At 41.8% G+C, this 17,027-nt stretch overlaps 1 protein-coding gene across 3 annotated transcripts in view; it reads right to left on the reverse strand.

Annotated features, from left to right (window-relative positions):
- The window catches only part of CHD6 (chromodomain helicase DNA binding protein 6), a 220,455-nt gene that overhangs the window by 60,148 nt on the left and 143,280 nt on the right, over nt 1-17,027 (reverse strand). For all 3 annotated transcript variants that reach the window (XM_054467364.2, XM_054467366.2, XM_063659588.1), the window contains one exon: nt 14,407-14,602. In XM_054467364.2, coding sequence (XP_054323339.1) covers nt 14,407-14,602 — 196 coding nt within the window. The remainder of the gene's footprint in view (nt 1-14,406; nt 14,603-17,027) is intronic.

Genomic DNA, 17,027 nt, shown 5'->3' on the forward strand with positions numbered 1-17,027 from the left:
GGCCCTTGCTCCTCTGTGAGTTAGTGGCAGAGCAAGTCTGGAGCCTTGGACTTCTGCTCCTGCCCCATGATCTTGATCCTAGAGTCCAGAATTGCAAGCAAGGGGTCCCCTGTGTCTGAGGCCAGGCTGTTTGAGTTGGATTTGAAGTTACTGGGCCCAGAGAAAGGGGTAAGTCTAAGCAGGAATTCTATGTTTGCCCATAAGGGACTCACCCAGTGCCAGAATCCCTGGATATGGAAGCCTCCACCCAGGCCCTGCCGACATTCTTCCCCTAACCTCATGGCTGAAAATGACGCAAGAATTCCTATAACTCAGTACTAAAGTGGCCCAAAGACTAAGAAGCCCAGTTAAGTACTGGGACAGAAGAGAGGCCACTGGGGCGGGGGTACAGGAAATGGCCATTAAAGCAAGGCTAAAGGAGGGTGGGTCCCAGGCACCTCCTGCCACTCGGCCCACTGTGTTAAAGAGGTCCTCCTTGCAATAAGAAAGCTTGAAGTTCATCTTGGTGCCCCAAATTTGCATACTTCTGTGATACGATTTGGCTGTGTCACCATCCAAATCTCAACTTGAATTTAACTCCCAGAATTCCCATGTGTTGTGGGAGGGAGCCAGCAGGGAGGTAACTGAATCACAGGGGCCAGTCTTTCCAGTGCTATTCTAGTGATAGTTAATGAGATCTGATGTGTTTATCAGGGATTTCTACTTTTGCTTCTTCCTCATTTTTCTCTTGGCGCCATGTAAGAACAGCCTTTTGCCTCTTGCCAGGATTCTGAGGCCTCCCCAGCCATACGGAACTGTAAGTCCAATTAAACCTTTTTTTGTTCCCAGTTTTGGATATGCCTTTATTAGCAGCATGAAAACAAACTAATACAGTAAATTGGTACCAGTAAAGCAGGGCGTTGCTGAAAAGATACCTGAAAATGTGGAAGCGACTTTGGAACTGGGTAATAGGCAGAGGTTGGAACAGTTTGGAAGGTTCAGAAGAAGATAAAATGTGGGAAAGCTTGGAACCTCCTATAGACTTGTTGAATAGCTTTGCCCAAAATGCTGACAGAGATATGGACAATAAGGTCCAGGCTGAAGTGGTCTCAGGAGATGAGGAACTTGTTGGGAAATGGAGCAAACGTGACTTTTACATTTAAGCAATGAGACCAGTGGCATTTTGCCCCTGCCCTCAAGATTTGCAGAACTTTGAACTTGAGAAAGATGATTTAGGGTATCTGGTGGGAGAAATTTCTAAGCAGCAAAGCATTCAAGGGGTGACGTAGGTTCTGTTAAAAACATTCAGTTTTATAAGGGAAGGAAAGAATAAAAATTTGGAAAATTTGCAGCTTGACTATGCGATAGAAAAGAAAAATCAATTTTCTGGGGAGAAATTCAAGCTGGCTACAGAAATTTGCATAAGTAACAAGGAGCCTAATGTTAATCCCCAACAGCATGGGGAAAATGTCTTTAGGCCACATCAGAGACCTTCATGGCAGCCCCTCCCATCACAGGCTCAGAGGCCCAGGAGGAAAAAGTGGTTTTGTGGGCTGGGCCTAGGGTCCCTGTGCTGTGTGCAGCCTAGGGACTTGTTGCCCTGTCCCAGCTGTTCCAGCTGTGGCTGAAAGGGGCCAACGTACAGCTCAGGCTGTGGCTTCAGAGGGTGAAAGCACCAAACCTTGGCAGCTTCCATGTGGTGTTGAGCCTGAGGGTGCACAGAAGTCAAGAATTGAGGTTTGGGAACCTCCACCTAAATTTTAGATGTATGCAAACGCCTGGATGTCCAGGCAAAAGTTTGCTGCAGGGGCAGGGCCCTCATGGAGAACCTCTGCTAGAGCAGTGAAGAAGGGAAATGTGGGGTCGGAGCCCCCACACAGAGTCCCTACTTGGTCAATGGCTAGTGGAGCTGTGAGAAGAGGGGCACCATCCTCCAGACCCCAGAACTGCAGATCCACTGACAGTTTGCACTGTGTGCCTGGAAAAGCCACACTCAACGCCAGCCCATGAAAGCTGCTGGGAGGGAGGCTGTACCCTGCGAAGGCAAAGGTGTGGAGCTGCCAAGACCACAAGAACCCACCTCTTGCATCAGCATGACCTGAATGAGAGACCTGACATCAAAGGAGATCATTTTGGAGCCTTAAAATTTCACTGCTCCAGTGGATTTCGGACTTGCATGGGCCCCCTTTGTTTTGGCCAATTTCTCCCATTTGGAATGGCTGTATTTACCCAATACCTGTATCCAAATCATATCTAGAAAGTAATTAGCTTGCTTTTGATTTTACAGGCTCATAGGCGGAAGGGACTTGCCTTGTCTCAGATGAGACTTTGGACTGTGGACTTTTGGGTTAATGATGAATGAGTTAAGACTTTGGAAGACTGTTGGGAAGGCATGAAATGTGAAGACATGAGATTTGGAGGGGCCAGGGGCACAGTGATATGGTTTGGCTGTGTCCCCATCCAAATATCAACTTGAATTGAATCTCCCAGAATTCCCACATTGTGGGAGGGACTCAGGGAGGAGGTAACTGAATCATGGGGGCTGGTCTTTTCCATGCAATTCTCACGATAGTTAATGAGTCTCATGAGATCTGATGGGCTCATCAGGGTTTTCTGCTTTTGCTTCTTCCTCATTTTCTCTTGCCACTTCCATGTAAGCAGAGCCTTTTGTCTCCCGCCATGATTCTGAGTCCTCCCCATCCATGTGGAACTGTAAGTCCAATTAAACTTCTTTTTCTTCCCAGTCCCTGGTATGTCTTTATCAGCAGTGTGAAAATGAACCAATACATCCTGGTTTACCAAGCTGTTCTTGGGGCAGGAGGGAAGGCAGAACTTGTTCTCCACTGTCACTTTCTTAGACTCAACAATGCTGGTCACTTCCGGGGAGACCCAGACCCCACTGAGGAAGGAGCACATAGCTGGTGGGCACGAGCTTATGTGTGAGGCCACCAAGCATGGGCAGCAGAACAGACCCTGGGCTCTCTGTGCACAGCAGGGCCACCAGGAAGACCAGAGCAAAGGTCTTCATAGCACGGGAACAGCTAATTTTTTCTCTCTCTCACCAGGCTGCAGGGCAAGTGGCTAAGAAACAGTCTAGCCATAGGCATGGGTACAAAACTTACAGACAATGATCTGGATGCCCTAGAGGTGGTGCCTGCTACTAGGGATGATCATGGTTTCCAGTGCCTACTCAGTGGGCAAATATAGGAAGTGTTTGTGTGTGTAGAGTGTATATAAACATATGCATATATAAGACAAAATACATCATGAGGTCATACTGATATTTTAGTTCAAATTATGATTGAAGGATTTTAGTTTCATCAACCTCACATCTGTATTTCTTTAATCATGTTGAAAAACTCAATTTTCAACCACACCAATATCAGTACTCATTTGATTTGTCCCATAATATAACATTTTCAGAAAACCAATACCATTACAACTCACTCGAAACATAATTACCAAAAAATTGCACGATTTTTATCTCCCCAGCCACTTAGGGTTATATCCTGCTAAGTGTGTATAGTGTTTAAATACACACTTGAAAGTAGGTTTATTTTCTGTAGTTGCAAGGTTAGCAATCCTGAAACTACTTTCTGTTTAATCTAGGATTCAGCAAATGAGTACAGATACCGGGGGTAGCAGGAGTAAGGGCTTTCACTGTTGGAGAAGGAAGTTATAAATATGGAAAGGAGGAAAACTAAAATAAACTCTGTAGTGCTAGAATGAATTGGAGGTATCAGTATTAACTCATGGTTAGGTGTACATGTGTATTTATATACACACATACATATACATAAAGGTACAGAAATAGATATGGATATGCATGTTTATGTATGCACTTGTGTCTATACACACATATACAAATGAATGCATATATTTACACATATGCATATTTATAGTCTCTCTTTCTGTGTGTATTCCAGCTATGTCCACTGAAAGGGCCTAGAAGAAACATCACTGCAGTAGCAATGAACACGCCTAACTCCTGAATCTTGATTGCTAAAAACCATTCTGTATACAACAGAGCCACAGTGTGCTAGAGAAATGGCTGGCTGTAGCTAGGGCTGTGGTAGAGAAAGTACAGACGAAGCCTGAAACATATTACTGTGTCAGATGTAAGAAAGTACTCAAAGAATGAGGGAGACATGAGAATAACACTTAAAGCTCGAAGAGACTCCCACTGGCTAAGTCTAGAACTATACGAACAGAACATCAAAATAAAGATAGTAACAGATTATAACTCACTAAATAAAAAAAGAATCCATGTATTCATATTGACAGAAAATAAATAAATGGGAGAAAAAGGGAACACTCTTCCTTACAGTAGAATGCTAACTAACCAGTGCAGAGCGACAGTTAGAAAATCACCACTTTGTAACCATCATAGTGATGACTGATTCAGCCAAAAATAATCAATGGATGCTAAAACCAATGGGTGATACTTTGATGAGGAACAGGTATAGTTCCAATTTATTTCTCCAAAATTACTTATTATTTTCAAAGGGAAAACCAGAAACTTTATACGTGGAGAAATCTGACAGACATCACTGTACTAAGTGATCAAAGTTACCATCATCAGACAAATGGACACCATGTTATTTCTGATGTGATATATTGAGATGGCTGTGTCAGTTCTGTAGTAGTATTAAACCTAGATCCAACCCTGAGGAAATACAGACAAATCCAAACTGAGGGACAACCTACAAAAAAAACTGGCCAGTACTCTTCAAAAACTTGAAGGTCATAAAATAAAAAGAAAAACTGAGGAACTGATTCAGATTAACGAAGACTAAAGGGACATGACAGCTAAAGGTAATGGGTGATCCTGGACTGGATCCTGGACTGGGGAAATGACAGCTATAAAATATGTTGAAACAAATGATAAGACTTGAATATGAACTGTGGATTGGAGAACAGCATTTTTATTCCTTGATTCTGAGAAATGAACTGTGAATATACAAGAGAAAGTCCTTGTACTTAGTGAAATACACACCGAAAGTATTTAGAGGACAAGGGGGTACAATGCCTGCAACTTACTCTCAAATACCTCAGACAAAAAGTGACGTATGTGTCTATTCATGTACTCAGAGAAAGAAAGGGACAGAGACACAAAGGAGAGAGTGAGAAAGGGTAAAAATGATAGAGTCAATGAGGCAAAATGTAAACACAGCTGGTGAATCTGGGTAAAGGGTACACTGGAGTTGCAAAATGAAATTATATAGAAATAAAAATGTGTAAACATATTAAATATAGACCCTTGAAATAATCCTTTTCTGTGAGTTATAAGCTATTCACTTGATACACAGCTAGATTCAATTGTTTCATTTTGCTTTTGAGTTTTAGGAATTGATGTTTCCCCCTATTAATTTAACCACACTGAAGCAGGTGGTAAAGAAACTAACTAAACTAAGCAACTTTGGCAAATAGTATTCTGATTATATATACTGTAATACTAAAGACCAAAAAACCCACTATAGACCAACATTATATTCTGGTAAATGTATTTTTCACAAAATATGGGTTAGCAATTCTAAAACTACTTGATATGTATACTAGCATGAAATAAATGAGTAAATATACTGTGTTATGATAACAAGGTCCAGGCTTCATCCTGCCAGAGAAAGAAGTTACAAATAAGGAAGAGGAGGAGACTATAATGAATCCTGTGATGCTGTAATCCTGTAATCAGAAAATTCACTATGGATGAATATATACACAATAAATATAGCTGTGTGGTATGAGTGCTTGTGTAAGTATGCATACATCTGTTTCCTAGCTCCATGTGCACAGAGGGTCTAGAAGCAATAACAATCCAGTAGCAGTGGGCATACCTAGTAGCCAGAGTTTGGTTTCTAAATGCTCTTCTCAAGTAAAAGAAAGCAAGGATCGTTGGAGAATGGTCAATTCCAACGTGGGGGTATGAAAAATGTAACATGGACTTGAACATCTCATGTTGCCAGAAAGTAAGGAAGCACTCAAAAAATGATGGGAGCACGTCAAAAAAAACACAGAAGCCAATGTAAAGGAGCTACCAACGGCCAAATCTGGACAACTTGAAAACAAAATAAATACAGTAATGGATTATAAAATAAAAGAAAATCCACAAGTCAATACTGATATAAATAAATGGGAGACAAGGACAACTTCGTTATAATAGAATTCTTATTAATAAATGTAGAAGGAATGATAAGAATAGAAAATTACCATTAGCTAAACACCATGGTAATAATTTACTGGAAGCAAGAACCATTGATGGAAGCTAAAATTAATGGACAGAAGTAGGATGAAAAACAGGACAGAGTCTCAAAATATCCACTCAGAAGATACTAATTTTTAGAGATAAATACAGTTATTTCATGGTGGAGAAACTTGGCAGATGGCACGTTAACCAAGTAATCAAAGTTACATCACGAGTAATAAGATGTATTCATATCACACATCCCCTGATATAATGCACTGAGGAGGACATAATATGATTTCTATGATACTCTTGCCTAAAATGCATAACCTCAAATCTCACCATAAGAAAACATCAGGCAAATACAAACTGAGAACAGTCCACAAAACAACTGGTCAGTACCCTTCAAAAGTGTCAAGGTCATGAAAGATAAGGAAAGACAAAGGAATTGTCACACACTGGAGAAGGTTAGGGAGTCACAACTTCTAAATGGAACGTGGATACTGGGCCAGAAAAAAAATATTTCTAGGAAACTGAAGGAATGAATATGAATAAGGTCTGTAGATTAGTTAAAGAGTATCATATCAATGTTGCTTTCTTGGTTTCAATCATTATACTACGGTTATATAAAATGTCAACATTAAGGGAAGCTGGGTGAAGTGTACATTGAAATTCTACATAATTTTTGCAACTTTTAAAAAAGGTTAACAAATCAATTTTGTTTTAATAATGAGGTAAAATGCTTAAAATGGTTCCAAAGTCAAATACACAAAACGGCATATTTGGAAAAACTAGCTTCTTTCCCCATCACTTCCATCCTGTTCTCTAAAGGTAACCATTTAAAAACAAAGTTTGTAGGCCAGGTGTGATGGGTCACGCCTGTAATCCCAGCACTTTGGGAGGCTGAGGTGGGTGGATCACAAGGTCAGGAGTTCGAGACCAGCCTGGCCAACATGGTGAAACCCTGTCTCTACTAAAAATACAAAATTAGCTGGGCGTGGTGGCGCGTGCCTGTAATTCCAACTACTTGGGAGGCTGAGGCAGGAGAATTGCTTGAACTCAGAAGGTGGAGGTTGCAGTGAGCCGAGGTTGCGTCATTGCACTCCAGCCTGGGTAACAGAGCAAGACTCCATCCCAAAAAAACAAAAACAAAAACACAAAGTTTGTTTTAGTTTTACCCTTGGTAGGGAAGGGACAGACAGATACAAAGACACACAGCCTTTTAAGATAAATGCTAGCATACAGTACAAACTTTTTCCACCTTATTTTTTTCCCCACTTAACAATATATCCAGGGTACAATTCCATAGCAGGATATAGTGATATTCTTCATTCTTTTTTCAAAGCTGAATATATTACAGTTTATTCAATTAGTCATCTATTGCTGAACAATTGAGTTGTGTAGTCTTTGGCTATTATAATTCGTTGCTGGACCTTCTTTCTGTATCTGTAGCAGTAGCAAATCTCTGCTACTGGGAGAAGGTTTGATGAATGATTCTGCAAATTAAGGAAGTGATCATGGTAAACAATATGGTTTATGAGACCTTCAAGATAGTAATTTTATACAGCCCTTAAGTACTGACCCTGATTTCTTTTTCTAGCTCATATGGTGTTGAGGGTAAATTACAAGAGGGAGCTGAAAAGTTCTGAGCAAAAGATCTGATGGAGGAGCCCTGCAGGCACTGCTAATGGCCTTCGTAGCATCCATCTCTTTCTTGCTCACTGCCAGAACCCTGACTCTTGTACAGGGCAGCAACGTGCTCAACCGAAACCACTCCCAGCCTCCCAGGGATGGCCAGGTAACACAGTCCTAGACAATGAGGTGTAACAGAACCTCCTGAAGATATGTGCCAAAGTTCTGCTTTCCTGTAAAAACCAACATGCCTGCTTTCCTTACTTTTCCTTTCTGGGATGGAACCAAGAAGCTGTAAACCACACATATTGAGGCCAGTGGAGCAGAAAGACAGGAGGAACCTGGGACTCCGATGACACTATGATGTCGCCTCACTAGTCCTCAACTGCCTACCTCTGGACTTGTTAACTGAGAAAAATAAACCCCTGTTTGGGAGAGCTGAGGCCACAAGCAGCTAAATTACACAGAAATAAACATGTTCTCCCACAAGATGACTTACCTGAAGGACAACAGGATGAGTCCCATCACATTTAAGAGACTCATCATTTCACAGTCAAATCTCAAACCATTCTTTATTTTCCTAAGAGAACTCAACCAAAAAAACATGAGATAGAGAAAGAAACATTCAGAACTAGGGCCAGGAACTCAGAAGAAGTCCAAGGGAAATGCATCAGCAAAGGTATAAATATAAAAACCTTTGGAGTAAAACACAACTAGGGGGCAGTGGTGCTACAGTCCCCCAGCCCTAATCCCTGGAGAAAATTATAGTGCTCTAATGATTTGTGGGCTCACAATTTCTTCTTTATTTTTTAATACATTTGGGGTGGACAAAGGACAAAGAGAAATGAATAATGATGTTCTGACAACGAAAAAAAAAAAATGCTGGGTGTTGTGGCTCTTGCCCATCTTCCCAGCACCTCGGGAGTCTGAGGCAGGACTGCTTGAGGCCAGGGGTTTGAGACCAGCCTGGGCTGTCAACATAGCAAGACCCTCTCTGGGGTTAAATCTGTCAGATAAGTCAGTCAAGAACTAGCTGAGAACAGGAAGGACAGATGAATTCACAGAATGGGAAAGGGGTGCTTTTGGGCAGCAGAAGGGAGTTAAAAAAAAAAAAAAAAAAGAGGACATTGACAAGGAGAGGCAGCAGTGTACTCAAAAGGAACTTGACTCATTCTATTTAAGACTGGTGCTGTGTAATAAGTGCCTGTCCCATCCTGTGCTTCAGAGGTGCCACCTATTCACATCCCACTCTACATGGTCATACTCTTTGTTTTGTCTGGAATATTCTTCCTTCTTACCTCATAATTTTAGATCCTTTTCATTATTTCTGCTCAAATGTCATCTTCTTAAAGAAGTCTTCCTAGACTACTCTTTCTAAACCAGGGCAACCAACTCCTATCATTCTTTTTTTTTTTTTTTTTTTGGAGATGGAGTTTTGCTCTTGTTGCCCAGGCTAGAGTACAATGGCATGATCTTGGCTCACTGCAACCTCCACCTCCCAGGTTCAAGCGATTCTCCTGCCTCAGCCTACTGAGTAGCTGGGATTACAGGTGCCCATCCCAATGCCTGGCTAATTTTTGTATTTTTAGTAGAGATGGCATTTCACGATATTGGCCAGGCTGGTCTTGAACTCCTGACCTCAGGTGATCTGCCCGCCTCGGCCTCCCAAAGTGCTGGGATTACAGGCATGAGCCACCACGTCCAGCCCCAACTTCCATCATTCTTATCCCCTTATTTTATTTTCTTTGCAGTAAATATTGCTTATCTGTAATTATCTTATTTTTCCTCATTTATTGTCTGCCTAATCTACTGAAATAAAACTGTCAGTCTAGCTCACCAGTGTCTCTCCAATACTTTAAGTAACACCTGGCATGTCCCAGTGACCAAGAGATAGTCACTGAATAAATGACTACATAGTATAGTATTTGTGTATACATTTACAAATTATTACTTTCTCATAGCAAAGAAAACTCAACAGGTGCAATCCTCCAAACTCCAGACACACACACTGTCAAGAAATAGGGGATGTAGGTGGGGCGTGGTGGCTCATGCCTGTAATCTCAGCACTTTGGGAGGCTGAGGTGGGTGGATCACTTGAGCTCAGGAGTTCAAGACCAGCCTAGGTAACATGTTGAAACCTCTTCTCTACAAAAATTACAAAAATGAGCCAGGCATGGGGCTCGTGACTGTAACTCCAGCTATTCAGGAGGCTGAGGTGGGTGGAGGTTGCAGTGAACTGACTTTGCCTGGATAACATAGCGAGATCCTGTCTTCTGAAAAAATAAAATTAATAAGATAAGAAATAGGGGGTGCAAGCAACGTGGTGGCAGCAGAGGAAGAGGCATAGGGGTCCAATACCTCTTCCCCTCGGAGCAGTGTGGGAGTTTCCTGAGTCCTGCTTCTGGCGATTGTGGAAAGGGCCTGTCTCCTCACTTTGGACTCCCAACTTACTTCCAAAATGCTGCAGACATGCAGCAGCTGCATTATCTTGTGGCTGTGCTCTTGGCCAGGACATCCGCTCCCACACTTTCTGAATTCTGCCTTCAGGGACCTTAGCAGCAGGAAGGACACAGAACTGTGCAGCCCACCACTGTTATCTTGAACCCTCTTCAACTCTAAGGATCTCTTGCCTCCAGGTGCAAAAAGTCCCCCACAGAATAAGAAGCAGAAGTATCATGGAATAATGGAAGACGAAGGTTTGTGGTCTCTGAGGGGAGCATGATACCATGTTATTCCCAAGAGGTCTGCCTTTGCCTTCAGGGGTAGCAGCAACAGTGGCCTACTCCTAAGAAGAAAGAAGATAAAAACCCAGTTTTTCCTTTGTCTTTCCTTCTCAGGCTACTGTTACCGTCCTGTGCCACTTCTTAACCTTAGGTGTTATGGGAAACCTAGACAACACCTGCTGCTGCTGATGTGCCAGGACTAAATTAGAGCCCCTGTCTTCTAAATGATGGTGAGAAAAGGCGAACTGATAACCTTCCATTCTGTACACACATTGATGCGAATACAGACATATTCAAGGTTTGAGAGAGGGTGTGGCACTTACCTGACTCTAGATAAGATCTCCCCATTAAGGGGATGTAAAAATTGGTTTTCCTTTAATAGTCCAGAGAAAACAGTAATATTGTTAAGATCTCTCAGTGCTAACTTTAATCTCTTTTGTTATTTCTAAGTAGTACCCAGTTTCTATCCTGGATCCTAATGAACCTGTGCCTTCATTTTCTGGAAAGCAAGAGGAGGAGAGGAGGATTTGGGAAGAGGAACACGATGATCTCAGCGTCCCAGCCTCCACACTCTCTCTGGAGTAAATATTCTATATTTATAGCATGTGGATGCAAGGGCAAATGCCAAGGGGCATGGGAATGTGTGTGTTTGTGTGGGAAGTGTGCATCGTTCCGTGGACAGTCTCCAGCCCTCTTGCTTTTGGAAAAGCCCTCTTGCTCTCTTCCTCATCACACCAAGCAAGCAAGAACCTTACTCCATCTCTGTGGGAGACACAGAATTTGGACCTTCCTCTCTCTATCACATCTTTTTTATAGCCCACCAGTCCCACTCATTAACAGCCACTCTTCTAGTCCCCGTCCTAAAACTGCTCTACATTTCTCAATTCTTTCATCTCTACCTAGACTGGCTAGACTTTAAAAAAAAAAAAAAAAAAAAAAAAAGATGATTCCTTCCGAGTTGTACAAATGTTCTCTCTCACACAGTAACCTTTTGCTGCATTCTCCTTACGAACTCCCACCCTGCATCTTCCACCTTGGATCTTCCGCAGTGCTGGTCTTCTTTGTTTCTTCATTCAGGCTGAGCATTAGAGAAAGTTCAGAAACTGACTCAACACACTAATAAAGTTCACACTATCCAATTTCAGTTTGGACTTCACTGCTACTCCTTAATTCATCTCTTGCCAGCTCCCCAGCAGTGGACATTGAGAACAACTACTCCAAAGCTTCTCCCTTCATCCAAGACCCTTATTCTGGACAGTCCCACCCAACTTCTCTGGTTGCTACACATATAAATCAGTCACCTCAGATGACTTTGCCTTCTCCACTAGGTTTGAATATTCACGTTCTTGCTTTTCCCATGGCATTGCACCTATTCAATTGGTAATGTTTAGAGTTCACCTAGGTGAAGCATGGTCATTCCAAAATGTTTGCCTCTGGCCACGAGCTGTTGCCAGCCCCATGCTTCCACTGATCCTCCTGGATATCCCTTCAGGCATGTCCAGCCGAGGTGTCCTCAAACTGGCCATTCAACTTTGGTTTCCTGTGCCATTATTCTTCCAGCTGCCATGCCTCACAGTCAGGTGAGCATCACAAAGAAGCCGAGAACTTTGTAACTGTCAAGGACTTAAGAAATCATGTTTTGGGGTTGGCAAAAATCTGAAAAGGGCCTGATAGTAAATATTTTAGGTTTTGTTGGCTATGAGGTCTCTGTTGCAACTACTCAAATCTGCCACTGTAACATGAAAGCAGCCACAGATTATATACTTACAAATGGTGTGATTATATTCCAATAAAACTCTTTTAAAAACAGGCAGCAGGCCAAAAGGCAATCATTTTCCACCTCTTAATCTGTATCATTGTCGTAAATAGGTTCTTGATAGTGAGCTGATCAAATATTAGTTTTTGCTTATTATTATTTTAGTGTTGAGTGTGTTACTCCTTTAAAAGTGGGTTATTCGTTATATCTAGCAACTCATATTCAGCCATCTTTTCACCAGTAGAAAGATGGTAAGCTAGTTATAATCACTGGTTTTCTTTGAGATCACTGGTTTTCTTTGAGGTTGCATGTTGAACATAGTTTACTTTATGATGTATACCATGAAATATTTTGTTTTTTTTTTTTTTTTTTTTGAGACGGAGTCTCGCTCTGTCGCCCAGGCTGGAGTGCAGTGGCGCGATCTCGGCTCACTGCAAGCTCCGCCTCGCGGGTTCACGCCATTCTCCTGCCTTAGCCTCCCGAGTAGCTGGGATTACAGGCACCCACCACCACGCCCGGCTAATTTTTTTTTGTATTTTTAGTAGAAATGGGGTTTCACCGTGTTAGTCAGGATGGTCTCAATCTCCTGACCTTGTGATCTGCCTGCCTTGGCCTCCCAGAGTGCTGGGATTACAGACATGAGCCACCGTGCCTGGCCATTATTTTCAGTTTTAACCATCACTAACTTAATTTAAAGCACTAGTTTTCAACTAGTAGGCTGCTTTCTTCAAACACAAGTTTATGTGGAAACTCATTACATGAAAAAGACAAAGGGCCGGGTGCAGTGGCTGACACCTCTAATCCCACCACTTTGGGAGGTCGAGGCGGGCAGATCACCTGAGGTCAGGAGTTCACGACTGGCATGCCCAACATGGCAAAACCCCATCTCTACTAAAAATACAAAAATTAGCCAGGCGTGGTGGCAGGCCCTTGTAATCCCAGCTACACGGGAGGCTGAGGCAAGAGGCAAGAGAATCGTTTGAACGTGGGAGGCAGAGGTTGCAGTGAGCTGAGATCGCCACACTGCATTCCACCCTGGGGGAATGGAGCGAGACACTGTCTCAAAAAAAAAAAGAAAGGAATAGACAAAGCAGCAACTCTGTAGGAGTGGCTGGGTAGAGAAGAAGCCCAGATACCCATTGGCTTAGTGCCCTCTTCCCTGCATCCCTTCTCTTGCAGTATCCCCTAGAGTACCTCTTGAATCCTGTCAAACAGCAGCCTCCAAACTTCTTTTGATCAATCACCTGTATTATGAAAAAGGTTTTGAGCCACCCACCCACCTTCTTCACCACATACCCACAATCCTAGTGTTAGTAAATATCTCAAGATATATGCAATATACACTTAAGATGAAGTTCTTCATTAATGACAATGGCTGTAAATCTATATTCCATATAGTCTTATTGACAAGTTAGAATCTTTTTGGCTGACTTCGCGTCCCATATAGTTAGAATACCATTGTTTTTACTTTGAAACAGGGTTGATGAAGAACTCCAAACTGGACCCTGCCATTTTCTTGCTTGTTTATGTTAGCTTTTAAAAAATATATCAACTCCAATCTTTGCAGTAATCTTTTAAAGCCACCGGTTATTTAGTTTGGCTAAAACCAGAAAATAGAATCCATAAAGCCACTTAACTGGACACATACAAACTCTAACGTGTTGCACTGTGTGGAGAGCAAAGGAACTAGTGAGGCTGCCCCTGCTGCCCCTGCCACGCCATGGAACTTTCCCACCCCTCTGGGTTAACTCGTTTACTGTACATGACACATGACCATCTTAACCAACAAACTGAGTGAAAATGCCCGAATCATCTACATATCAAGAATTAGAGCATTAGTCAAGATTAGTATCTTTACTTCTGATAATAATAATTAGTAGTTCTAGTCTATATCTGGAGGCTACCACTGTGAAACATCATTTGATTTAATGGAAAGAACCACACTCTCTAATTAGTCGGAAGGGTCGACATTTACTTTTCATTCAGTTTCACCCCCTGACCAAGGCCCTAAGCCTGTCATCCAGCTGACACCATAGCACAGAGCATCACAGATGCTCTGTAGCCAAGCCAGGCCCTATCATGATGTTCTGGGATCTAGGGCAGCTAAGGCAAAGAGCAATCATCCTAGTGGTTACCTGCAAGTCATTTTGTGGGTTCCAGTCAGAATCAAATATGATGCAGGTATCAGCAGCTGTGAGATTGATCCCCAGGCCTCCCGCTCTGGTGCACAGAAGAAAGACAAAGCGGTCTGAATCTGGCTTACAGAACCGGTCGATGGCTGCCTGGCGCAGGTTTCCCCGTACTCGCCCATCAATTCGCTCATAGGTGTATCTGAGGGGACCCAAATGAACGAAAGCCCAGGCGTTAATCATGACTTCAATGGAGAACAGCACAAAATGCAGGAAGCTGTTGACTGATGGCCTTAAATCCCTCACTTCTAAATTTGGACCAAATGACAGCAGTCTAGAAGGAATCCTGCCCCCTACATATGCAGCAGGGCAGACACTTAAAACTGTATTGCAAAATGCCCCCCTCTCAAAACAAAACAAAAAAACCAAAACAAAGCAAAAAAACCAGCTTTTGTAAACTAAGAAGGACTAGAAGAATTAAATCATAAAATACTGATCCCCATAGCCCAAGCAACTTATTCTCTCAAGTATTTCCCAGTTTATATTCGTACTAAATCTAATCATAAGACCAGGAAAAACAAACAAAAGCCTTTCCCATCTACTTGAGTAGTGCTCATAAAAAGGACTCAGAGTTCTCATCAGTTTCCAGCTACTTTAGGGTAAACCAGAAATGTAAGAAGATTACACTGTGAGGCAGTTCTTTTATGTCACTTCTAGCCTACCAAGTTCCTCAAAGCTTTGGAGGTACACAGCAAAACCTCCAAGTTTATAGGTGAAACCAAGGTCTTCTGGGCAGTACACTGCCAAGCATAAATCACAGGAAAGGTTTTTGAGGTGTGTGTGTGGGGTGAAGGAACTGATGAACAGTTAGAGGAAAATAAAGTAGGAAAGTAAAGCTGAATATCATTGAGAAGGCATACACCTGTGTGGAAAATCAAGAAACAGGGGTGGAGTGAATGGTAGAGGTAAGGGTAAAAGGAAAAAGAATAAGAAATGAAACTGTTAAGGGAACATATTACTCATGCCCATCTAGAGGGAAAACAGAAGAGACCTTTATGTTGGAGATCATGGGATTAACACAGAAGATATAGCAGCAATCTGGACAGCTGCTGGGCGTCTTACTCTTTTCTTATTTACCCCTGACAACATACGAATTAACAAGGGGGATGTTACTCTGGGCCCAATTTTGACCCCCAAACATGAACTGGTTAGTGAAGCAGAAGTAATAGGAAACTTGTGAGAAAAGAACCAAATAATCCCAAACCGACAACAGCCAAGACCATGAATCCTGGCAAAATACTATCAGTAGCCCAGAATTTGGGAAATCAGATCTCTAAAACTTACATAAATAAGCAGGAAGAAAATAAGGATAGATACCCTAGGGGTAGAAAATTCTGTGTGAGGATGGCTTTGGAAAACTAAATCTGGCAATATGATCTTGACTTCCTTGAAGAAATGAAAAAGCCATGTAAAGAAACCACTCAAGGAAATGCACATGAAGAAACCTGACCAACTCAGACTTATAAGGCACACGTATAAAGCAAAGAAACAAGCCTGAAAATGCTGTCTCCCTTTTACAAAGCCACAATACAACCATACCTAAAATTAAGGGTACAATTTTTTGTTTCTTCTTTATTTAAAATTATAATACACTCAAGAATAATAAATGAGAACTACAGCAGCAAATGAAATGGGTGGTGGTGATAGGATTGTCATGAAGGCAGACTAAAAAGATTTTGTGTCATAGACAAAGGCTAAGGATTAGATGTCTGAATTCTATAGACTTAATTATCACCATTATTCTTAACAACCACAATAATAATATTAGCAGCAAATTCTTAAGTGTCAGTTCTGTGCCAAACCCTGTGGTACATGCTTGGTACACATCATTACATTTAATTCTCACAATAGTCCTATGAGGTAGTTTCTATTATCATCCTCATTTTACACTTAGGAAACCTAAAAACAGAACAAAACAAAAATTCATACAAGTAAAATATCTTGCTCAGTCATCTAGCTGGTTAACTGAGTTAAACCCACTGTACCTTACATTTCAATGCAGTAGGACAGAAACGTTTCCCTAAACACTTAAGAAGAGGAATGGAGAAAACATAAGGGACACTAGTAAACTTTGGAAGCTTGTAACTCTAACAGAAGGTGGAAACAGAAACTATAACTAGGTATCAAAACGTTTTTGATAAATCAGTGCTCAGGATCTGTAACAGTTACAGAAGTTTAGCCATGTATGTGATGCAATAGAGGAAGCACAATATTTGGAGTCAAAAACAGGGTTGAGATTCAATTAAAGAACAGCCATTTACCCCCCTCCACCCTCCACCACCATCACACATATGAATGATTAATGCTGCAGGAACAGATTCCATGCTCTTTGAAAAGACACCCCTAGTCATCAGATGAGAGTTAGATACCACATGGATCAGAGTGAGGCTGGGAATTAGCACAGCCTTAAGGGGGAGGGGAAATCAATACACAGTTGATGATACAGCTCAGCCATCACCTAGGGAAAATGTTCCCATAAAATTAGGTAAGTTTTTGTGTATTATAATGTAACAACACTTTTAGAACTTTTAGAACAAGATGAATGGAATAATTCTCTATCACTTGTT

Source organism: Pongo pygmaeus, chromosome 21 (genome assembly GCF_028885625.2).
Source record: "Pongo pygmaeus isolate AG05252 chromosome 21, NHGRI_mPonPyg2-v2.0_pri, whole genome shotgun sequence".
Classification (NCBI taxonomy): Eukaryota; Metazoa; Chordata; class Mammalia; order Primates; family Hominidae; genus Pongo; species Pongo pygmaeus.